This window comes from Seriola dumerili, unplaced genomic scaffold, assembly GCF_002260705.1.
Source record: "Seriola dumerili isolate Sdu_G_001 unplaced genomic scaffold, Sdu_1.0 BDQW01000273.1, whole genome shotgun sequence".
In the NCBI taxonomy this organism is placed as follows: Eukaryota; Metazoa; Chordata; class Actinopteri; order Carangiformes; family Carangidae; genus Seriola; species Seriola dumerili.
Window position 1 is genome coordinate 475268 of NW_019174528.1, and position 23632 is coordinate 498899.

Consider the following 23632-nt stretch of genomic DNA (forward strand, 5'->3'; position numbering starts at 1 on the left):
TGTCCCCGCACATGTTACCGGAGATGAAAACATGATACACCTGAATAATTCAGAGAAAGACGACATGAGGTGAGGAAGAAGCCTCACACGAAGCCTGAGAGGTGTCTGTGTCATGTTTCTGAAGCTGAGCTCTGGTGTTGGCTCAGGACATGATGCGCCACAGCTTGGCTCTGCACCACATACTTTCTGTTTGGGCACTTCACTTCCTCTTTCCCCAGTACAAGAAGTACCGGCCCTGCAGAGTCTCACTTCCTATAAATTATGAATGAATGTCACATGTCAAACAGGGACTGAACCCAGGAGTTCCCCACCGACATGTGAACCAGTCTCTAGAGATGTTTATGAGAACAGTGGTGGAAAAAGTTCTCAGGTCCTGTACGTAAGTAAAAGTAGCACAGCTGCAGCGATCAGTCGAGTCATTGATTAGCTGATCAACAGGAAATTAATCATCATTTTGATAAAGCAATCATCGTTTTAGTCATTCTTTTCAGCAAAGTGACAAATATCTCCTGGTTCCCGCTTATCAGATGGTTTTGTTTGTTATATACGAAAATTAACTGAACTAAATCTTCCACTGTTTTCTGACATTTTAGAGACCAAACCATCAAAAGGAGCCATTTTTGCTATTGCTACATAGCTAACGTTAGCATTAGCAGCTGTTTAATTAGTACTCTGGAAGAAACGTTGTGAGTTCAGCATCAAACTTCATTCCTTTACTCACCAACAGATGAATCCAGCACTGTGTTAACTCTGGTCTCTATCACATCTTTCTTCTACTGAAGTTAGCATGCTAACCAGCTAGCTCTGGCCCGTCTCCTCACTGTAGCCTCAGGTCCACCCTAAAGACGTATTATAACCTCTTGTCCTGTAAACACATCAATGGCCGAAGCTCTTGTCAGCACCACCTGCTCCCAGAACGAAACCACGTTCAGCAGCAGAGAAAACGTTAAACTTTAATTTAGAGGATAATTGGCAGATTAATCAGTAATGGAAATAATTGTTAGTTGCAGCTCTAAAAGCTGCCAGGCTAAAGTGTCAAATAACTTTGAAAATGTTACTTAGGCAAAAGTATTAAAAAAAAAAGTTAGAAATCATATTACACAAGTTAGTTTGACAAAGTAATCTGATTGGACGAGAGTCATTCCATGAGTGCTGATATAGAGAACAACAACACTGGGACCTTTAACTACACGTATCACTCGGCTATCGTGTCCACAAGAACGAGACAGACGGACAACCTGAAAACAAAATGGCTGCTGCTCCGACTGTCGCCGGCGTGGGGGAATAAAAAAGTTAGAAAGTGCAATACCCTCCTCTGATATACAGAGGAGTAGAAGTATAACGTAGCATGAGAAAAATACTCAAGTAAAGTACAAGATTAAGTACAACACTCGCATGAATGTGACTTTCCACCAAGTAGCAGTTACAAGAGGAATGTGTTTTCATTTTCCTTGTGGGAGGAAACACGATGTGAACACTCAGTGAGAAGCCATAAACGCTCTATGATCAAACACTTAATCCAACAGCAGCCAAATAACCACCACTGAATAAATCACCAACACTCTCTGATGTGCAGCTCGCTCCCCTCAGGCTGTATATCTGTCTGCATTATGGAGCAGTTATGTAACCTACAGGGTTAGTGGACCACATCTCTGACAGCTGGACTCATCACTCCCTCAGCTCAGATGAACATGATGTCATGTGTGATTTCTCTGAATTTATGTAATTCTGCTGCGTACAGTCACCTTCATGATTGTGACCTCATCAGCTGCAGAAGTCCGGTAATTATTCAGATCACAGAGCACATGGTGATTTCTGCAAATTACATGGATTTGTGTGTTTTCTGACCTCTCTGTGGATTACTGGGGTCAGAGTCAGAGGCTGCAGCTGTTGCAGGGGGAAGCTGAAATGTACCAGTCGTGACATACATTTCTCCACAACCTTTCAAAATAAAACGACTGCAGGAAAGACTGGGGTCGGCCCTTTCTTTGGTCTGCAGGCAGCCATGATGAAAACAGCATCAGCTCTACTCTGAGGCTCTTTGTACTCTTCCACTATAACTGACTTTAATCCCTTTGTATGAGCCGTGATCAGTCAGCCGGAGTTTTCCATTGACAGAAGATTGGGGGGGGGGGGGGTGGTGAAGAACCACCCCACCCCCCCCCCTCTTCTCGTCATCCCCGCCTCCTACAGACAGGAGTATATGGGCTGCAACGGAATCCCGTGACGTCACGCCTGCCAAGTGGTTGCCATAGTTACAGTGGGTGACGAGAAAAGGGGGTGCGGCCTCCCTCCCCTCCTCTCCCCTCCCTGTACCACGTGTTCCGTAATTATACACAGGCTGGCGCACTCGGTGCTCAGCGGCACTGCAGAGGAGCGGTGGCTGGACAACTACACGTTTACCGGGACACGACACGGTGAAGTCTGAGGGCACTGACTGTCAGAGGAGGACCGGAGCTATCACTGTGTTTCTAAACTTTGTGTTTCTATTGGATATTTATTTCCCGCTCATCATGGCTGTGACTGAAGCTGGATGTGACCTCACTTACTGCAAAATGAGGGGGATTGTCGCGCTTCTCGCCGGTGAGCGACAATAATTATTACAATAGACAGTCATCACTACAGCCGAGTATGTATGTCAACATGATTAGATCAGGCTGTTTCTGTTTATCCATATGCTCTGATTAGTAATTAATCCTAATTGTAAAGTGCTTTTTTTGTTCTACTTTTATTCAAATTTTTCTATAAAAAATAAAGAAAAATTGACATAAATCGGTTGGAAAAAAATAAAAAAAATAAAAAAAAAGAATAAATGAAAATAATGGTAATAATTTGTCACTGAGAAGAAATCTGCCTGAAATTCCCAGAAAGTGTCCGTTTGCAATAAGAGTGTAAAGGGAAACGCTTTATTGGCTGCTGGTATCTGAATCTGAATGAGTGACCCAAGTGGTTGCATAACCTGTAAGCCCGCAGCATTAGAGGTCTCTCTCTGCACAACACGCAAATCTGCCCTATAACAGGATATTTGGACCTCAAGCAGCGGATTACAGCTCCAACACACACATCTTTTCTTCTCTAATGGGAGACAAAAGTCTTTGCATCATGTGTGTTGAATGATGCTCAGACACTAATGCCCCCCACCCCCACCCCCACCCCCTCCTCTGTCTCTCTCCATTTGCAGCTTTCATCAAGGAGAGAAAAATGGGGCTGAATGACTTCATCCAGAAGCTGGTGTCGACTCCACATATCTGCCAACAGTGAGTATATATTAAAGAGGATGTTCTGTTACGTAAATGTTAGATTTGGATCTGGATGGAAAATTGGCCTCAAAATGAGGCACATGGAGCATCTCGGGGCATCAGGTACTTCCTGCCTCTCTGGGCTCTATGGAATTTATTTCTGATCACTGGCCCATTCATGGTCAGTGTGCATCGGGCCAATCCCATCAGCCACCTGAGTTTGGCAGGACATTCTGTGAAAACTATAATCTGGGTCCAAGAAGCCGGGGTAAGAATAGTCCTTTCATGACGAGCCCATTAAAGACCTCTCCACTGTGTAATCACCTTCCCAGCAAATCCCCTCTGTCCCCGAGACGAGGATAAACCAGTAATTGAATTATTACATGATACATGGCTTGGCCCCATCACACTGTCCTGAACTCCCAGGCCTGCGCTCCAGATCAGGGTCTGGTGCTGGACAAATACCCGAGCAGAACACATGTCCCCTCCAGCTGCTCCGGGGGGAACAGTCTGATCTGGACCCTGAGTCCTGCAGACCGTCTGAACCTTCTCCTTGTGGGTCAGCGGCTTAGGCTTTTCTCAGACAGGTGATGAGGCTCTACTCAGCTTGACCTGTCTGGAAGTTTCAGATGCTCATTCACAAACTAGTGACTGTTAATTATCAATTCTTCACTTTGTGAATATAATATCAGAATATAGTGAGAAATGCCAACACTTTCCCAGATATTCAACTTGTCAGTCCAAAACCCCAAAAACATTCAATTTACATTACAGCTAATACAACTACTGAAAAGTGGTTACAAGTTCCCAGAGCCCAAAGTGAAGTCTTAAATGATCTTGTTTCATCCTAACAACCGTCAGCAGAAAATCTTCACGTTTAATAAACTGGAACCAGATAATTTTGATGAATCAGTTACTAAACTACAGAAATATAATTAACAATAATAATAACGGTTTCACAAACACATTCAGCTTTTCAGTCTCACAAACTGCTTCAGATCCTGTTAATGAAACTCAGATGTATTAGTGTTAAAACAGTAACAAAGTTTAATAGCTGATATTAAATCCATCTTAAAACTCTGCTCTGTTTTTCTCTCAGTGTTGAAGTCAACACTCTCCTGAAGATTGACGAGAATCAAAATGAGGAGCTTGAAAATAATCAACTTCCTGAAAATCCGGTAAGCACAAACTGTCACTGACTCTGACTCATCTTTTCCTAAATATAGCAAAGTATAAATAATGATTTCCCCTATTTCATATATTTCAGATGTGCCTAAATTCACGAAGTTCACTGGCTGAGGACACTCAGTAAGTAGCCTCGTAAAACCTCCAAGTTTTAAATGTTGACAGTTACTTTGTGTTAAGAAATATACTGAATAAATCCTAATTGTCTGTCTGTTTGTCCACATCAGGATCAAACCCTGTGATTTTGACTACCTCAAAATCATCGGCAAAGGCAGCTTTGGAAAGGTTAGTCTGTCTCTCTGTCTATCTTTATTTACCTGCTCTTATCTTCTCACCTGTTCACACCATCACTGATGCAAATGTTTGTTCTGCTACAGGTTCTTCTGGCTCGACACAAAGAGTCGACCAAATACTACGCAGTCAAAGTGCTGCAGAAGAAAATCATCCTGAAGAAGAAAGAGGTGAGACCTCACTTATGTTTTCTAACCGATTTCTTTCTCTGGAGTCAAATGAATATATATGTATGCATATATGAATAGAGAGTATAATATATCTTCCACCCCCCCCACCCCACCCCTCCTCCCAGCAAAAGCATATCATGGCCGAGCGCAGTGTGCTGATGAAGAACATCAAGCACCCCTTCCTGGTGGGGCTGCACTACTCTTTCCAGACAACTGACAAACTTTACTTTGTGCTGGACTACGTTAACGGTGGAGAGGTGAGTCTCAGTCTCACGACACAATCACCTCCTTTAAAAATGGAACCAGGTCAGAATAAATTCTTCTAAATCTGTTTCTCATCAACGCTGACAGAAGTTGTCTGTGTGTGTTTCTCTCTCTCCAGCTGTTCTACCATCTCCAGAGGGAGAGGATCTTCCTGGAGCCCAGAGCCAGGTTTTACGCTGCTGAAATTGCAAGTGCACTTGGCTACCTCCACTCCCTGCACATTGTGTACAGGTAATGAACAGTCATACAGCGCCCCCCGGTGGACAGATGTGATAATACTCTGGAACAAGTGTGTCAGAATAACAGTCTTTCTTCTTTCCAGGGACCTGAAGCCTGAGAACATCCTGCTGGACTCTCAGGGCCACATCGTCCTCACAGACTTTGGTCTCTGCAAAGAAGGTGTGGAGGCCAATGGAACCACGACGACTTTCTGTGGGACGCCTGAGGTACAAAACAAACCTACAGACTCTTATATATTCTTATTAAAGACACATAAACACCAGAGGACAGATAATAAATACTAGACTTGTATTGACTTTTCCTTGTTGCTTTCTTACAGTATTTGGCCCCTGAGGTTCTGAAGAAGCAGGCATACGACCGCACTGTGGACTGGTGGTGTCTGGGATCTGTGCTCTATGAGATGCTCTATGGACTTGTGAGTAGAAATCTGTGACTTTCCGACTGTGAATTAAACCCCCGTTTGTTTATATTCTAAATTAATTTGCTGTCGTCACTTTTGCTTTGCAGCCTCCGTTCTACAGCCGCAACACAGCTGAGATGTACAACAACATCCTGCAGAAGGATCCGGTGCTCAAGCCCAACGTGTCCAACGCCGGCAGGGAACTACTGGAGGGGCTCCTGCAGAAGGACCGCACCAAGAGGCTGGGAGTGAAGGATGACTTTGTAAGTTTGCACAGCTGACTCTACCCTGACTAAAATGCAACATGAATAACTAAGAGATCCATGAAGCTTGTTTCCTATCAGTCCGCTCATCTTCAATTTCTCTTTCCCTCCAGCTTGAACTCAAGTACCATTCCTTCTTTTCTCCAATCAACTGGGATGATCTGATGGCCAAGAAGATCACACCCCCATTCGTCCCCTCAGTGGTACGTTACAACTACGATTCTAACCAATGATTATTCTCATTATCAATTCATCACCTTGTCTATATAAGATCAGAAAATAGTGAGAAATGCTAACACGTTCACAGAGGTGACATTTTCAACTCATCAGTTTGAACTAACAACACAAAAACATTCAATTTACATTACAGCTAATACAGCTACTGAAAAGTGTCTGTTACAAGTTCCCAGAGCCCAAAGTGACGTCTTAAATGATCTTGTTACATCCTAACAACAGTCAAAAGCCCAAAATATTCAGTTTACTATCATGGGAAAGTAAGAAAAGGAGAAAATCTAACTTTTAAGAGGATGGAGCCAGTGATTTATTGCTATTTATACTTAAAAATGTCTGCAAATGAGTTACTGAGAAAAACTCTGTTCATCGACTTATATAAATAGTATTTATGGTGAATAGTAAATAAGATGTCATTCAAATGTCTGGTTAATGTTCCCTGATGTGGAGTTTTATATGATGTCATGTGTGATCATGATCTACAGATAAATCCAACATGCCAAAAATAATACACCTATTATTTGGTTGGTGGACTGGCTGTTAATTTCTGATATCGACCGTCAGACTGGCTAAGGTAGCTAGGCTAACGAAGGCTATTTTAGCTCAGTTATAATCAGTAAAGCATCGCACGCATCCCAACAACAGAACAGACAAGACAAACTTATATATACATATTTAAAAGGGGGCGATGACAGTCTGACAGTGGCCTTAACAATAATCATCCATTAGTGTCTGGTCTAATCTTCCCTCCTCTTGGTTTCAGAGCGGCCCCACAGACCTGAGACACTTTGACCCAGAGTTCACCCACCTGCCTGTGTCGTCCTCCCTGTGCACCGACTCCCTGACTGTGACCAGCAGCGTGAAGGAAGCAGCTGGAGCCTTCCCGGGCTTCTCCTACGGGCCTCCAGCAGACCACTCCTTCATGTGAACACCAACATCTTTGCCCCGGGAACGAACAGGAAACAGGACACAAGCTCTGGATCTGGAGTCTTACTGTGGCAGAGGGACGACGCCGGAGCTGCCTGTGTGAGGAGACGTTACAACAAAAGGTCTGATGAGGGGATTTAAATGAACACGAGGAACGAGGGGCAGATCTCGAGGGATCTTGTGTATGACTAGTGTACAGATGAGGACTCTCATGTTACGACACCACCGGCCCGACTCTTCTGCCTCAACCATCCAAGACTAATACATGTGTGTGCCAAGTATGGATGCACTCTGGGGTCATAAAACATCGCTCACTGATGGCTCTGGACCTCACAGCCGCTGGTGAAGTGACATGAAGAGAAGTGCCTGAGGTTCGAAAGGCAGTTTTGACGGAGGAGAGCCAGCTTTATCAAAAACCACACCACCATTTCATTTGTTTGGACTTCTGACCAGGGCGACGTCTCCATGACACGTCTACATATGTTAAAGCTGTGTCTACGTTCACAATGCATTGTTTTTGTTTTCATGTGACTGCTCGATTGCACTTGAGGAAACAAGGGTCAAAGAAAAGTGAAACATTTTTGCTTTAAGCATCATCAACGTAGGATTAGACAGCTGCATATCTTTATTTCATATCTCCACTTTGGACAAAGAAAAAATAGGCATTTCAATATTGTACACTACTAGTGATACTTGGACCAAACAGTTAACTAGGGTATGCTTTAAGTACACTTTTTTCTTTTGACCGGTTTGTCCTCATAAACTGAAGATCAAAGTTTTATTGTACTGTGTAGAAAAAACTAAAGTTACATATATTTTATTGAAAAACCAAAAGGTTTTCCATGTTTTAATAACCACAAACATTAACTGTTTACTTTTAATACAGTTCTGCATATATTATAAATGTTTCCTAGTGTGTGTATATATATATATATATATATATATATATACATTAATAGATTAAATTAAAATTTCCTGTATGGCAATATATTTTATTTTGGGTTTTTCCATCTTCCTTTTCATCTACAGCTAGTGACTGTGTATATCTATGTCTGCTGTTTGCAAACTTTATGACAGACCTCTCATTGATCCAGAGAGTGATACAGAGTTCAACCAGCAATAACAGGCCCACATCAGTGATAGCACATTCTGTATATCAATATTATCTTAAGTTAAAGTGATTGCTGTTTTATTGCAAACACAAAAATATAGAATCTCTGATGACAAATGTTTTTGTATTTATGCATCATGTAGAGAAGAGCTGTGAATGTCTTGTGCCTGTCCAAGGCGGCCTGATCCATGTATACTGTATGTACATATCTCTTTTCCCTGAAACCTCCTGGTCCCTTTTCTAGAAAATAATCTGTCAAAAAAAAAAAAAGAAGAAGAAAAAAAAAAAAAGTGCTTCAATAACGTGATGAAGAGCCACTGGGTGGAGCAGGCGCTGGCTTTCCAGCAACAGTGTTTAGCCACTGACCTACTCCATAATATGGTTCTGAAAAGTGCAATAAAATCTTAATTAAAAAAGAATAATTATCATTTTATCTCTTTAAGCAGACGCGTAAATTTTGCTCCGATATTCATTAAATTATTGAGAGAATCTACATTCAAAACAGATTGTTCACTTTGTTTTGCCCCATTTGTCAAAACATTTTAGGCTTTTTCATACAGAAAATGCATTTTCAAGCCTGCTGAAGATAATAAAAAATAAATAAGGCAACACACAGTTCTAGATAATTTTCTTCCATATTTGGAAGCGTTACTTTTCTGTTTTGTATTTTTAATGTATATTTATTTTCATGTGACTGCTACTGTATAAAAGAGATTAATTTACATGATCAACCGAAATAATGAAATGTAATCTGTGTCAGAAATGGCAAATAAAGTCTCTAAATTCAAGACAAGTGTGCTGTTTGTGTTTACAATTCAGTGGATGATACATTTAAAGTTAGGCACAACTACTTTTTTTTTTTTTAATTATACTACAGTAGGGGTGCTGCTATGGATTATTTCATCATTAATTAATGTTCTGAATACATTGTCAATTAATTGTTTGGGCTATAAAATGTCAGAAAACAGTGAAAAAAACCAACTACTAAAACTGGTCCTGTTTTGCCAAACCCCAGTGTTGTTAGGTTTATCATCACATAAGGCAAAGAAAAGACACAATCCTCACAACTGTTTACAGGTGTAACAATTAACGGCACATTAATTGACAACTATTATGATAACTCATTCATCGATTTCATTTTTTACAATTAAAAATGCCAAGAATACACTCCAATTAATCAACTCAACATTGTGGCTCTAATTAGTTTTGTCAACTGAATTAGCATATGACAACGTCAACATTGAAATATCATCATTAACTTCTACAGTTAAAAGGAGAAGAATATTATTTTAAAAGTATCTTCTACAGTTAAAAAGCTAAGAAATTTTATTATTTTAACAGTGTTTTCTACAGTATCTTCTATTATCTTATGTTTTCTACAGTTAGAAATCACAAATGAGCTTAAACATAACCGTTAAATTCAAACTCAGCTAGCTTAAAATTAAAGCAGCCTACCAGAAGTAGCCGCAGTATTTTCTTATGTATTTTCTTCTGCATCTATTAGACGTAACAAACCGTGAGACAAAGCTGACATTTAACAAGAGGCCTCATCTGTACAAATAACAAACGTTTGCAATGTTTCTCTCACCTGTGCTGCCGCCACACCTGTCGCCTCCTGAAAAAAACAGGCCAATTTGAATCAACATGTTGCACATGCGCAGTAGACCCTGTAATGAAGCTTCCTGCCAAATAGTGCTCCCTAACAACAGACAAAGCTTGACAGTGTGGATTCACCTGAAGACGCTTAAATAAAAGCGTTTCTCATTCCTTCCTTCAATGGTAAGACTAATGATGATGATTTTTGTTTGGCGGGAGTGTTTGTTTAGCGGTTAGTTCTGTGGTTAGCTGCAGCGGGAGTAAGATGCTCTCACACGCTGCCATTTCTCTGCCCACTCCAGTAGCTGCGGGCTCCGACTAACCTCTGGAGCGGAAAACTTTCATGGCTGGGCCAAACTAACCACAGCTGGTTATGTAGTCACCAGTATGACCACACTAGTGAGCTAGCTCGTATGTTAAATAGATAACGGACGACTCACGCTTTGCTATGAGATCCATTCGTAAATCGTATCAAATCAGCCAACAGGGGAAAGCTAACGTTCCTTTGGAAAGCTTGCAGGGTGGCGTCTAAATGCTGGAGGGATACGCTTTAATTAGTGTTTGTTACAGTTATTTGTATTAGTCATGTCAGTTAATGTTATTTGCCCATATCTGACTTCATGGGTTGACATTACAAATTATGTTTCTGTGTTTAAATTCAGTAAATAGTCTGATGTCAGACTTCACCTTCACTGCAAACTGGCTTCGGCTTGGTTATTTACTGGAGGACAAACAACACTGAAGACATGAGTCACATCAATCACCGGCCAGGCTCAGTTCTATCAATTTACAACATAAAGTCAGTGATGCCATAACTAGAAAACAGGCTGGCAGCTTCATCTGTTTGCCTTAGGGTTGCAGAAATTAGTCGATTAATCTTTAGCTGATAGACAGGAAATTAGTTGAACTATTTTGATAATCGTTTTAGTCTTTTTTTTGGAGCAAATATGACGCATATTTGCAGTTGTTAGCTTCTGAAATACAAAGATTTGTTTTTTGTCACACATGATGGTAAAAGAAATAACTGAAAACCCATCGCCCTGTCCTTTGTGAAAGTGTGAGGGACATTTTTTATACTAAACTATAGATAAATAATGGTTATATTAGCGTTACAACAAAGAGATATTTTTATCATTACAATCATTCTTCATTTTGCCTATAAAATGAAAGTAAATTGTGATAATTGCTCATAATTTCTCATAACCTGGAGCAAATCTTTGCAACTCTAGAATATTTATCAATTAATATTTAGTTAGGTTGAAATGGATCTTTGTCAGTTTTTCTGGATCTGGACAGTCCTTGTTCTTGAAAATCAAGTTTCCTATAAACTCACACAAGTCTATAGGTTATAGTATAGGGCAATTTCAGGTAATTACACAACCTAGTAAAGTAAAACGAATTTACCTTTTTTTGTCAAATAAATGAGAATCTATTTTCAATCTAATAATCGTTAATTTGTTCCCTAATCTATAAATCTAATACAACATTAGCTGTTCAGTTTAGCAACACAGTTAAACTGATTTCCCTGTGGTGTCCTCTGTATTTGATACTCCACCCTTTTGTTAAAGACGGGAATCACGTGAAGCAGAAGGATCCTGAATCAGGGTAGGGGTGTTCCTCACGTGACGAGAGTCGACCCGAGTGGTGTTGTGATACCGGCAGAGGAGAAGTGACTGTCAGAGGCTTGGTTTCCAATGGCAACAGCAGGCAGGACCATGGCTTTGATTCAAGTCTTTCAAAATAGCCAGAAAAATGGCAGCAGCAGGGTTGCCAGATTGGACAGTTTTCCACCTTTTTGGGCGACTTTTTCTATAATTACGCAGGTAAACAGTGATTTTAATTTTTTTACCATCAGGGTACAGGTGCACACAGGTGTTCTAAAAACATCCGTTGTTCACAAATACCTGTACCAAGTACCTGCTTAGAAACCACAGAAGAAGATGCTCCTTGTAACTGCAGCACGTGCCGGAGAATCATCAGATTTTTGAGCTTTCTTTAGAATTAAAGTGTCATTACATCCAGTGATATGTAGCAAACTGCTAATGGCTAATTCAGCGACTTATTTTCCAAATATAGACAAATATAGGCTTAAAAAAACGGGGTTCATGTTGTGGCCTCCAGTGTAACTCCCTAAATTAACATTATGTTCTAAATTAAAATCTTCATATAAGTGAAGATGTTTTGGGGTCAGAGCAGCTGAAAAAGTAAAGAATGACCTTATTCTCCTTCAAATGTCATACTTTTTTTTTTTTTAGTTCACTTACATAAATCTTGCATGAAGTGACAAAAGCTGTGAAGGTCCAGTCCATTCAGGTGTCATGTGTTTGATTCAGAACGTACAGCGCTAACAACTGCCTGACACATCTGTAGGGATTTGAGTTTGCTCTCTGACCTATTTTCTCTCTGTGCGTCCACATTATGTCAGCTATATAAATGTTCCATCTCTGCAGCCGGGGGGAAAGGCCAGTTGAGCGGGCAGTGGACAAAACGAGGTTAGATCTTATCTGCCCGGGACTTCTATTGATATGACAGCTTGCACCTGAGCACTTAATGCTTCTGGAGAATATTTTTCATTGAACTTAAGTTGGGTCACATGTAAGGTGGCACGCTTCCTTAATCCCACAGTAAACACAAGCACGGTGGGGACATTAGGCAACGTCAGCGCCACACTTATCTCACCTGCAGGTCTCGTGCTGGAGCTAAGACCAGGGTGCCCCATTTCCTTCATCACCGCCACCTCCCTGCTGACCTGCTGATCACCCGTGCGATAGTGGGTGGGCGGTGGGGGCATTTGTGAGCATTAACGGGACAAGGGGAGGGGAGAGTCACGCATCGGAAAAACTACATAAGGCATAACCTGTGGTCATTTATTCTGCGCCTGTGTGTGTGTTTGCTCCTGTGGTTGTTGAAGCAGGGTCCGGACCGGCTCTCCAGGTGCAGAGAGTAGGCTGAGAGCGCAGACATGTCGGGTCGCTCTGCTGCAGAGATGGACGACTCGCAGGAGCTGCCGGTGAGTCCACACCAAGAATACCAACACAGAGCCGGGGGGGGGGGGGGGTGTTTGCATAGATTATTGTGCAACAAATTTATTTTCAGATGGAGCTTTTTACAGTTTTTGTCTAAGAGTTAAATATTCCTAAAATAAAGTTATGAATGTAAATGAAATGTTCACAGCCTGTTGCTAGCTACTCTCGTCACATTCAGCTTGTTGCTTCAGGTTTTGAACGTAAACTTTCATTCATTCATAAGTGTAGTGCATTTTCTTTTTGTGGCCACCCACAGTGTTTTAGTGTTTATCTGAGGTTCAACACAAAAGGTGACTGATGAATATAAAATAAATCAACGATTCTGACATTAAACAAATGAAAATGTAAAATATTTACCAGTTAGTGCTTCTCATTTTTCTCTTTTGCATATCATTATAGATTTATTCATTTATTGTGTGTTTTGACTGTTGTTCAGTTCTTATTTGTTTGTTCTTGTTATTTATGAAAGTCATTTGTCACATTTTCTAGACTAAAGAAGTTGTTAATTAATTATAAATATATTAGATATTTTAAAGTCCTTTCACAGCACACCGTGTCTGTTGTAGTGTTATGATACACATTATTTTGTTGATGTGCTGATGTTATTTCTTTTCAGTGCTGTAGAGCAAATAAACTCTGTGCTTCATCTCTAAAATACTTCATGACAGAGTGTGTGGAGCTCAGACAGACCTGTGTTAGAAGTTGTATTTAAATCACGTCTGTATTAATAGTTCTTTCTTTGTTTTTTGGACCAAAAGGTTCACTCTGAGCTTTTTGCTTCAGTTTTTACAGATGATGTTAAATGATGATTTTCTTTAAGCCAAACAAAAACACACATTCCTGCTGATACAGTGGCTGAAAGCAGAACTCCACATTTTATTTTCTTCTGACCGGACTGGTTACAACAGAGATACCACATCTCTGAAGCAGCAGAAACATTAGAATGAGGTTGAAAACCTTTTCTATAAACTTGTTTTTGTGTGTGTGCAGGCAAAGAAAGCCAAGCTGGAGATAGATGGAGGCCTGGAGAAAGAGCCGAGGTCGGTCTTTGACTTTCAGTCTATTTCTGATCCTTCTGAGATGCGACTCAGATTGTCTGACAGAAAACCACTGAGAGTTTTAAAGAAATTATTTTTCCACTGTGGTTTGTTTTTATGAAAGTGACTCTGCCTTTTTGCCGAATGTGACTTTCTCAGTTTTTAGATGCAGAAATTCTCTATAATTATAATTGACTCTGTGGTTTCAGTAATCTGGGGGAGGACGAGAGTCCAGCTGCTGTTTTAGGTCCATCAGAGCAGGGAAACTCTTACTCTGCTCTGTCCACTGCTCAGCTTGATCCAGGTCAGTATGAAATAAGAAAAAAGGCTGAAAAAGACTTAGAAACGTTCCTAAAAGATATTGACAGTTTCATTGATCGCAGGTGATCAGGAGCAGTCAGACATAGACAGAGGAGCAGCGCCTCAGGCCTGCGGCGACTCACTGAACTCGTATTCTGGTACGAACAGAGACACGGACTCAGTTCTGATCAACACACAGTAACAAACACGTTCGTCTGTCAAACTGAAGCTGAGTTTTATTTTCTTTAACAGACACAACAGTCACATCTGAATACACCCAACAGGTTTATCAAGGAAGCAAGTGAGTACACAGCACAGGGCTAATGTGAATGTTTTCATGTTATATGCATGTGTAAATGTGATGTTGTAATCCAGATTTCCTGCTGCACAGAAACAAAACTTTTCTCTTTGCAGTTTAGAAAAACTCAAACTCTCAGTGGGAATAAAAACACATCATCTACAGTGCAGCTTCATAACAAAGATCTGCTGCAGAATGACAGTAGCAGATGACTCCATGCAGAGACCAGTGTTTATGATTTTAAGTTGATTTGAGTGAAGCCGCTTCAGGAGGAGGTGAGCTACTGTCACCATGTAGCTTAGCTTGATTTAGGTTTTTTTATTTGGAGATTTGCTCCAATTTTTCACCGTCAGCAGATCAAATTAATCAGATAATTATCAGGTAAACCTCAAACTAAACAACTCCTGTACTTGTGCAACAGTCAGTGGTTCCATACAGTTTTCATTGACAGCTGCAGTCTGAGGTGTTTGGTGGGAGGGTTTCTCTGCAGACACGTTCATGTGATGGAGCTAGGCCTGAACGATATGAAAAATCATATCGTGATTATTCTGGCAGATTTTGAGATGAGCCACGATTCTAGTTGAATGATTGTTTTTTGTTTGATTTTCACTGAAAGAAACATAAAAATGATGATGATGTGATTCTTGTTGGTCTTGTTCCTTCACATCTGGAGAATATGGTTTATAGGCCGGGACGTTTCTGTAGCACCACAACGCTTCTTTTATAATGTTGTTACACATTTAACCTTTTGTCTAAAAAATGGCGGCTCCTGCGATTTGAATATTGCACTTGCTCATATTGAATTGTTCAGCTGCCAAAAGTCTTTAAGAAATATTCATCCTGTGCCAGACATTTATCTTTTCTGCGTTTTGTCCAATTATAATGGGAAAAAGAGCATCATCAACATCTTGTGAAAACAGATATTGAAGTGTTTGCACTCGCCCTGATTGATGTAAGTCCCATTCTCTTGCTCTCTCTTTCCTTTCAGCCCGGCTGTGACGTCGTACACCAGCCAGGTGGCCTTCCCTCCGCTGGCCCAGTCCACTGTGTACTCAGCCTTTCCTCAGACAGGCCAGACCTACGGCCTCCCGCCCTTCGGTTAGTCACCCCCCACCCCCCCCCCCCAACCCGTTCAAACAGCCTATTTAACACTGTCCGCTCACTAAAACCAGCATCACTCCTTTGTTCATTTGCTTCAGAGGCCTCACTGAGCTTTGGCGCTGTGGAACCAGTTTGCTCTCGATCTCTGCTTAAACACACAAAGCCACATCTGGACTGAAGGACCTGGTGTCTGAACTCTGCTCTGTCTTCACGCCTCTCGCTGCCTCTTTCATCCTCTGCTTCCGTTGCTCTCTTTTATCTTCAGGTGCTATGTGGCCAGGCATAAAAACAGAGACAGGGCTGCCTGAGGCGCCCTCTGGTGGCCAGCCTGGGTTTCTCAGCTTCAGCACCACATATACCTCAACCCCGCCAGGCCAGCTGCACTACTCATACCCCAGCCAAGGCAAGCTGCAACCTCACTCTGTCTGAAGATAACACTGTCACTCTCTGCAAACATGAGCAGCACTCAGACATGAACACAGTGGCTCAGCTTCATTTCCTCTCTGGTTGTTCATCACTTCAGTCTCTGTGAAGAGGTTCTGTTTTTTCATGAGTTGTTTCTGTCTCCAGGCTCGAGCTTCACAACATCTAGTGTGTACTCCAACATCCCCACAGCTACAGCCACGACCACAGCCTCCACCACTGTGACCCACCAGGTAACGAGTGCATTTGTTACTGCGATGAACAACAACAAAACTCTGACTCTTGAGAAAATGATTTATAGGTTGGAGCATCTCTGCAGCACAACGCTTCATTTCTAATGATCTGTTGTGACACGTTTTACCTTTATCAAATTGCATATTGCACTTTGCCTTATTGAGATTTTCATAATTTCTCCATTACTCGTTCAGCTCTACCGCAACGTGTACTGTATCTTTAAAATGATGAAAATACCTAAAGAAAATCAGCACTTAAAAGCTGCAGACAAACAGTTTGAATATGTTGGTAAATCCTGGTAAAGTACACAACTATACATAAAGATCTATTTCATTTGTTTCATGTGTTTTTTATTAAATAATAAAACGTCAGAATGTAGAAAGTCTTTAAGGAACAGAACGAGCCTGGTTCCATATTCAAGTCTTTCATTAGATAAATAAACATCCACAGGAAGTGAAGCCGATCCTCCTCGTGAAGAGCTGGGCAGACATCATCACACGCCACATCTTTATTTTTCTTTTCTCCATTCCTCCAGGAGTTCAGTAGCTACAACTCTCTGGGCCAGAGTCAGTTCTCCCAGTACTACGCTCTGCCCCCCAGCTACGTTCCTGCTGGTCTCCCCAGCAGTGACGAACAGGGAGCTGGTGTGGGCGTGGCCGGATACTCAGCTGTGAAGTCGGAGGAGGCGGCTTCAGCCGGACTTCCTCCCAGAGGTGAGTTCACTGTTCGGATTCAGAGTTAGATTATTGGCAGTACATTATGATGTCATGGTATGAAAATATAATATTATGTAATTTAATAATTAATTAATTAACAATATAATGAGATTCTTTTTTGAATGACATGATAATAAGGTCTAACCTGAGACGTGTGTCCTCTGTCTTGTACGAAGATGCGTCCCCACCTGAGAACCTCCCAGCAGGTGCAGCTCTTCCCTCCAGTGTGGCGCTCCCTGCTGGAGCCAGAGAGCAGGATGAGGTGGGACGCAGGAACTCTGTTGGTAAAGCCAAAGGGAAGGCCAAGAAGTCTGACAACTCCCCCCCTGCTGACACAGACCTGGAGGTAAACATGATGTTGTCTCGTAGGATGTTAAAGGTGCCATATGTGAGTTTTTGCTATCACTACATAGCTAACGTTAGCATTAGCAGCTGTTTACTGGCCAGTCTAGTAAAATTCTCTTCATTTGTTCACTCACCAACAGCTGTCTCCAGAGGTCAGTGTTAACTTTCTGTCACTGAAGTTAGCGTGCTAACCAGCTAGCCCCCTCCCGTCCTGTCTTGTAATGTTACCTGTGATACTGAGTCACTGCAGCGTCCAGTCTGCTCTCAGTTCATCATGAGAGGATGAGGGCGATGAAGAACTGGTCACAGCGTGTTTCCTAACCTCTTGTCTTGTAAATATAATGATGAGTGAAGCTTTTCACAAACCACAACCATCATCACCACCATCACCAACATCACCTCCATCACCACCATCACCACCCGTCCCAGCAGGAAACCACATTCAGCGGCAGACAAACTTAAATAGCACCCTTTAATTTCACTGTAGGTGTAAACCTTATTAACAGCTGTCTGAGCAGATTTCATCTGATGGTTCATCTGATGTTTGTGTCAGAGAAGCTCAAAGTCTGTATTGTAACTGGCTTTAATGTAGTTTAGAGTTAGTCCTCACTTCATTTTCAAATGTTAATGTTATGACCCAGTTTAATGTTGTGACCTGGCTCAAGACCAACACAGTTTAGATTAATTAAGCAGTATCAAATTTGAGGTTGTGATGTTGTTCTGAATATCAGCACGGCTGTGATTAGGTCAAAGGTATGAGGCCCAATCACAGCTGATGTTCAGAACAACATCACAACCTCCGTGTGATCTTCTTTTATATTATATTTTTATAATACACACTTCTACGAGCGTCATATTAGTTAAATAAACAACAACAGATTATGATTTGTTTGTTTATTTCATCATTTATTTATCAACGGCAACACAACTGGACTGGTACTGGACTGTTGCTAAGCAACACGTAAACATGTTCCTGACCTGCACAGTGACACCAGCTGCTGCCTCGTCTCCTCGTTCCCTCAGGTGTTCCTGAAGGATCCACCTTCTTCCTTCATCCTCTCCTGACGACATCGTTTCATTCAAATGTTATTTCTGAAATATTTTCATCTTTGTTTGTTACAGTCTGAGATCGATAATGATGTTAATGTGACGCTGATCAACGGTTAATAGAACAGCTGTGAAGAGGAGTGACAGTGCTGTTATTCTCTATATCAGCCTTGTGTAATGACTCTCATCCAATCAGATTACTTGGTTGGAACTAACTGTTTATAATAATAATAATAATATATAATACATTTTTATTAAACCAAATGAAATGATCTGAGTATGAGGTGTCAGTGAGATCAGTAATATGTGTGCATGAGTGAGTGCAGAACTAAACATAAGGATGAGTAAGCAGCCAGGACTTATATATATTATCAGCTGCAGACAAAGAGAGGCGGGTTAGAGGACCAGAACAAATGACACATTGTTTCCAGTCATTTGGAAAATAAAAGAGAAATGGAGAAAATTTTTATTTTTATTTTTTTAATACAACAAATAAAATATTTTTTTCTTTTTTAGCGTATTTTCCTGTGGGATCTGGACGAGACCATCATCATATTCCACTCTCTTCTCACCGGCTCCTATGCTCAGAAGTTTGGGAAGGTTTGTTTCTGTAGATGAACAGAACAGGAAATGACAAGTGATCAGTTTACGGTCTGAACTCCTCGTTGTGTTTGAGCAGGACCCGGCGACGGTGCTGAACCTGGGCTTACAGATGGAGGAGCTGATCTTTGAGCTGGCAGACAATCACCTCTTCTTCAATGACCTGGAGGTGAGAGCTGAGGCGGGAAATGACCTTTCACTTCTGTTTATGATGATGATGCTGCAGGAACGTTTTCCCTCCTCAGTCCTGCTTTATTAACATTCCTGTTCTACATACAGACACATACATAACCCTGACCCTGTACATACATGTGACATACATGTGACATACATGTGACATACATGTGACATACATGTTATATTTGAACCTTTAAATGAAATGATGATAAAACCTGTTTTGTTTTCTTTAAGGAATGTGATCAGGTCCATGTTGAGGACGTGGCCTCTGATGATAATGGACAGGACCTTAGGTCTGTCTCTCTCATCTCACACACACACACACACACACACACACACAGTGATTCATTCAAACTAACCACACATGTTTTTCCCTCCTCTTCAGTAACTACAACTTCCTGGCCGATGGCTTTAATGGCCCCAGTGGTGGGGGAGGGGCGTCAGGAGCCACAACAGGGGTCCAGGGGGGGGTCGAGTGGATGCGCAAACTGGCGTTCCGCTACCGTCGACTAAAAGTGATCTACAACAACTACAAAGGAAACGTCGGAAGTGAGTTTGTAAACGTTGTGACACCTGGAGTCTGAGTCAGAAACCAGGTGCAGTGAAAACACTGCAGGTTCAGACGCCTCCGCTCTGTATCAGCTGTGTGAGGCCTTTGGACCTCTCACAGGGACGTGAACAACAACAGGTCGACCATAGTCACAGGTCGACGTCCAATCACGTCTCACAGCAGGGAGAGGCGTGCGTGTTGCTCTGTCTGATCCCTGTATCTGGAGGACGAGTCCTCGCTGCGAATGACGTTAAAGCCTCTGTATAAATATGATATAAAATATAAATCCTCGCTGTTTGTTCAGGCCTGTTGAATCCTATGAAGAGGGAGCTGCTCGTTCGGCTTCAGTCTGAGATCGAGAACGTCACAGACGCCTGGCTCAGCACCGCGCTCAAGTCTCTGCTGCTCATCCAGTCCAGGTCAGACCACAGCTTCAGTATCTTTAAAAACTACACCAAAGATCGACTTGTCTTTAAACGTGTGTGTGTGTGTCTGTCTGTCTGTCTGTCTGTCTGTCTGGGTCTGTCTGTGTCTGTCTGTGTGTGTGTGTGTGTGTGTGTGTGTCTGTCTGTCTGTCTGTCTGTCTGTCTGGGTCTGTCTGTGTCTGTCTGTGTGTGTGTGTGTGTGTGTGTGTGTCTCTCACAGAGGGAAGTGTATGAACATCCTGGTCACCACCACTCAGCTGGTTCCGGCTCTGGCCAAAGTTCTGCTGTACGGTCTGGGAGACGTCTTCCCCATCGAGAACATCTACAGCGCCACCAAAATAGGTGCAGACAAGAACCTGTTGATCTTCTTCTGTTGTGATGAAATATTTAGTTAAAATGACACTTTAATGATGAATCTAAAGTTGGACTGTGACTTGAATTTAAACGTCTTGTTTCCTCTGCAGGTAAAGAGAGCTGCTTTGAGAGGATCATCTCTCGCTTTGGGAAGAAAGTCACGTACGTGGTGATCGGTGACGGTCGAGACGAGGAGTTTGCAGCTAAACAGGTAAGTTTCAGTTTGTCGAGGTCTTGTTCTTCACTTTGTAGCTGGTTCTTAAAGTTTTGGATTTTTCTACCTGTAACAGGAAGAACAGACTTTATTTGTCCAGAGTTTAAATCTTCTCTGATCTATTGAGAATAAAGTCACAATCATATTAATGTCGCTCGTCTGAATCTCGTCGTTTCCTTATTTCGGTTTTTTTTTTTACCTACTTCCTGCTAAGCCTTAAAAGATAAATGTATGCAAGGATTGTTGCATCATTTTCATTTTCATATCATTTTCACATTTGATATCTTTCTGTGTCTCTGTAGCACAACATGCCTTTCTGGCGGATCTCCACTCACGGCGACCTCGTGTCGCTGCATCAGGCGCTGGAGCTGGACTTCTTGTAAAGGAGCGGCGGCGCTGACTGTCGCACACTAAAGGGAAGACGTGGTGGTCGTGGTCGTGGTCGTGGTCGTGGTGCTGTTGGCTGGTGGAGAGACACTGTGAGAAAATCCTCCACAATCCAACAACAACACTCGCATATTAGAAAGATGATGTTCCTCCAGACGACTGAAGACTGTGACGTGTGGAGGGAAAGACGAGAGGAGACTTTGGGTCGGAGCTGACTGTGAGGAACAGACTGGACGCACAGCGCTCCCCCCTCTACGGCAGCTAACCCCCCACGGCTCAAACTGGCACTGATGGACACAGAAGGGAAGACATACTTTTTTTTTGGTCTTTATCTCATTTTCTTCTAATTATCAAAATCTCCTGCAGTGAAAACTCAGCTTCTATTTTTCTATTTGTTTGTGGAAGTAAAAACCAAAGGGCCGCTGTTGTTTCTCTTTTCTCTTTTAATTGGTCTCTGTAGTAGAAGTGACAGATTAATATCACAGCTGATTTGTTTAAAACTCACTCATTCAAAGACTAAAAATCATCGTCAGATAATCCTGATTGAACTTTAGTTTAACGTCCTGTAACGTTCACTGTTCAACACCACCTGCTACATGGGATTTAAAAGAAAGAAAAAGGGGGAACTTGATCATGAAAGTTTAGAGATCAAGAGGCTCGGCGTGTTTCTGATCCACGTCTGAAGCTTCAGTGTTTAAGTCGACAACATCAGTGTTTTTTATCATAGAGCTAAAAATATGATTCAGCTCGTTTAGAACAACATTTCATCCATTTCTCTTCACGTGGCAGCGACGTGACAAATGTCTGTTGATACAGTCCAGAGTCAAAATGGTTGTTTAACCAAAAAGGAAGTTGCAGACGTTTGTTTCCAAAGACGTTTTCTCGACATGTTCTCTGTTGTTTTTGAGTTCAGTTTTACTTCACGTCATTGGTTTTATTAGTTCATGAAAACTGTGGCTGCAACTAACAATTCTCTTCATTATCAATTAATCTGCTAATTATTTTCTCATCAGTTCGATAAATCATTCAGGCATCATCAGAGCTGCAACAAAAAATCAGCAACTACTTTGATCAGTTTTTCAAGCAAAAATAATTTTCTTTTAATTACTTGATCTAGAAAACAATCAGCAGATATGATAAGTAGTTGCAGACAATTTTCTGTCAGAGGACGAAGAAAAACAGCAAATATTCATGTTTAAAATGTCAGAACAAATACATTATTATTTTAAAATGATTAGTCGATTATCAGAATATTTGCCATTTAATTAATTCATAATCACTTTGTCTTTTTGTCACACGACGACCCTCGACCTCGTTGAGTCGTGTCAGAGAAATAAAACAGGATGTTGATGACTGTGCAATACATTTACATTTCTACTTTGCTCATTAACTGTATTTCAAAGGGGATTTTTTAAAATTAGCTTGTTGTCGACAGTGAGGGGGGGGGTCGACTGTCCCGGGTCTGTATGAGATTACGACTGAACAACACTGAGCCTGAAGATTTATTTCCACTCATGCAGCTCGACCGTTACGAATGTGTATTTGTGTGTTTGTGTCTCTGTATATTTATATTGTGCCTTTAACCATCAGCTGTTTGCATCATAATCTCAAAGGGAAACATGTAAAAGTTTGTGTTTGATTCATTTATTTCTCCTTTTGTTTTATTATCCAAAGTGTTATCTTACTTTTTTAACCCTTTGTGTTTTTTTAAAGAGACTTTCTGATGTGACTGTCTGTCTGCACTGTGTTTAAAGGTCTCAGAAAAAATACATACTGTCTTTTTCTTTTGGGGGGGGGGGGGGGGTATTGATGTTGATTTCTGAGTGTTTATCAAAAACAGTTTTAGTGAAGGGTTCCAGATAATTAAGTTCTTGATATCTCAATTTGCAGTGACAATACATTGTTTTTCTTAATTTTAAATTTGACTTTCTCTTGAATCACGTCTGTTTTACATCAGACGTTTGTCTCCTTTTGAAAAGGACTTTGCTTTTATTGTTGCTGTGAAACGCTGCGTCGCTTCAAGACAATCACAGGCTGTAAAACATGCGTTTTTTTTTGTTTTTTTTTGATGCAGATCAGATTACGAGGGTGAAAGGCTCGTTTAAAAAGCTGCGAGACTTTGATCGCTGAGTGTTCAAGGGAAATGAGAAAACCGAGAGACCATATGCAGTCTTTGCATTTCCGTTTCTTGTCTTTGTCTGCATGTCATGTCTGTTTTTGGCCTTTAAAAAAACAACCGTGGAATATTCTTGGACCTCTGCGTCTCTTTTTCTTTGCGATGCCAAAAACTGTTGTTGCTGTTGTTAAAAGCTGTCTCTGGTTTTGTTTTTCTATTATTTTTTAAAAGTATTTCATCTCATTTTCACGGACCTGTGAGGCTGCATGGGGTCATGTCGAGAGCCTGAATGTGATCCTGTAGACTGAACAATATCATCATAATCAATCAATGATAATTTAATTACAATAATCACTATTTCCCCT

The 23632-nt window shown here is 41.3% G+C and overlaps 2 protein-coding genes across 4 annotated transcripts; both read left to right on the forward strand.

Moving 5' to 3' along the window:
• The first annotated feature begins 2372 nt into the window (after positions 1-2372).
• Positions 2373-8617, forward strand: LOC111230498 (serine/threonine-protein kinase Sgk1-like). The gene is made up of 13 exons (XM_022757251.1): positions 2373-2583; positions 3182-3257; positions 4339-4417; positions 4507-4547; positions 4652-4709; positions 4802-4885; positions 5011-5142; positions 5268-5380; positions 5472-5595; positions 5709-5804; positions 5897-6052; positions 6166-6255; positions 7047-8617. Exons 1-13 carry the CDS (start codon positions 2514-2516, stop codon positions 7209-7211), a joined length of 1284 nt encoding a protein of 427 aa, XP_022612972.1. The 5' UTR covers positions 2373-2513; the 3' UTR covers positions 7212-8617.
• A 1385-nt stretch (positions 8618-10002) lies between these two features.
• eya3 (EYA transcriptional coactivator and phosphatase 3) lies at positions 10003-22918 on the forward strand. 3 transcript variants are annotated; one of them, XM_022757249.1, is made up of 19 exons: positions 10003-10100; positions 12829-12927; positions 13934-13983; positions 14190-14284; positions 14364-14438; positions 14533-14581; positions 15567-15676; positions 15945-16082; positions 16250-16335; positions 16872-17049; positions 17229-17398; positions 18961-19044; positions 19124-19213; positions 19456-19514; positions 19607-19770; positions 20076-20190; positions 20417-20538; positions 20661-20761; positions 21067-22918. In XM_022757249.1, the coding sequence occupies exons 2-19, from the start codon at positions 12880-12882 to the stop codon at positions 21145-21147; spliced, it is 1815 nt and encodes a 604-aa protein (XP_022612970.1). In that variant the 5' UTR covers positions 10003-10100; positions 12829-12879; the 3' UTR covers positions 21148-22918. The 3 variants fall into 3 exon arrangements, with proteins under 3 accessions (XP_022612970.1, XP_022612969.1, XP_022612971.1); XM_022757248.1 differs by having other exon boundaries at positions 12832-12927; XM_022757250.1 differs by lacking the exon at positions 15945-16082 and having other exon boundaries at positions 12832-12927.
• Positions 22919-23632: the final 714 nt, after the last annotated feature.

Coding starts and splice junctions, on each gene's coding strand:
- LOC111230498 (XM_022757251.1), top strand. CDS start 2,514: ATGGCTGTGACTGAAGCTGGATGTGACCTCACTTACTGCAAAATGAGG. Junction 5,596..5,708: donor CTTTCTGTGGGACGCCTGAG/GTACAAAACAAA, acceptor GCTTTCTTACAG/TATTTGGCCCCTGAGGTTCT. Junction 6,053..6,165: donor TGGGAGTGAAGGATGACTTT/GTAAGTTTGCAC, acceptor CTTTCCCTCCAG/CTTGAACTCAAGTACCATTC.
- eya3 (XM_022757249.1), top strand. CDS start 12,880: ATGTCGGGTCGCTCTGCTGCAGAGATGGACGACTCGCAGGAGCTGCCG. Junction 14,285..14,363: donor CACTGCTCAGCTTGATCCAG/GTCAGTATGAAA, acceptor CATTGATCGCAG/GTGATCAGGAGCAGTCAGAC. Junction 20,762..21,066: donor AGGAGTTTGCAGCTAAACAG/GTAAGTTTCAGT, acceptor GTGTCTCTGTAG/CACAACATGCCTTTCTGGCG.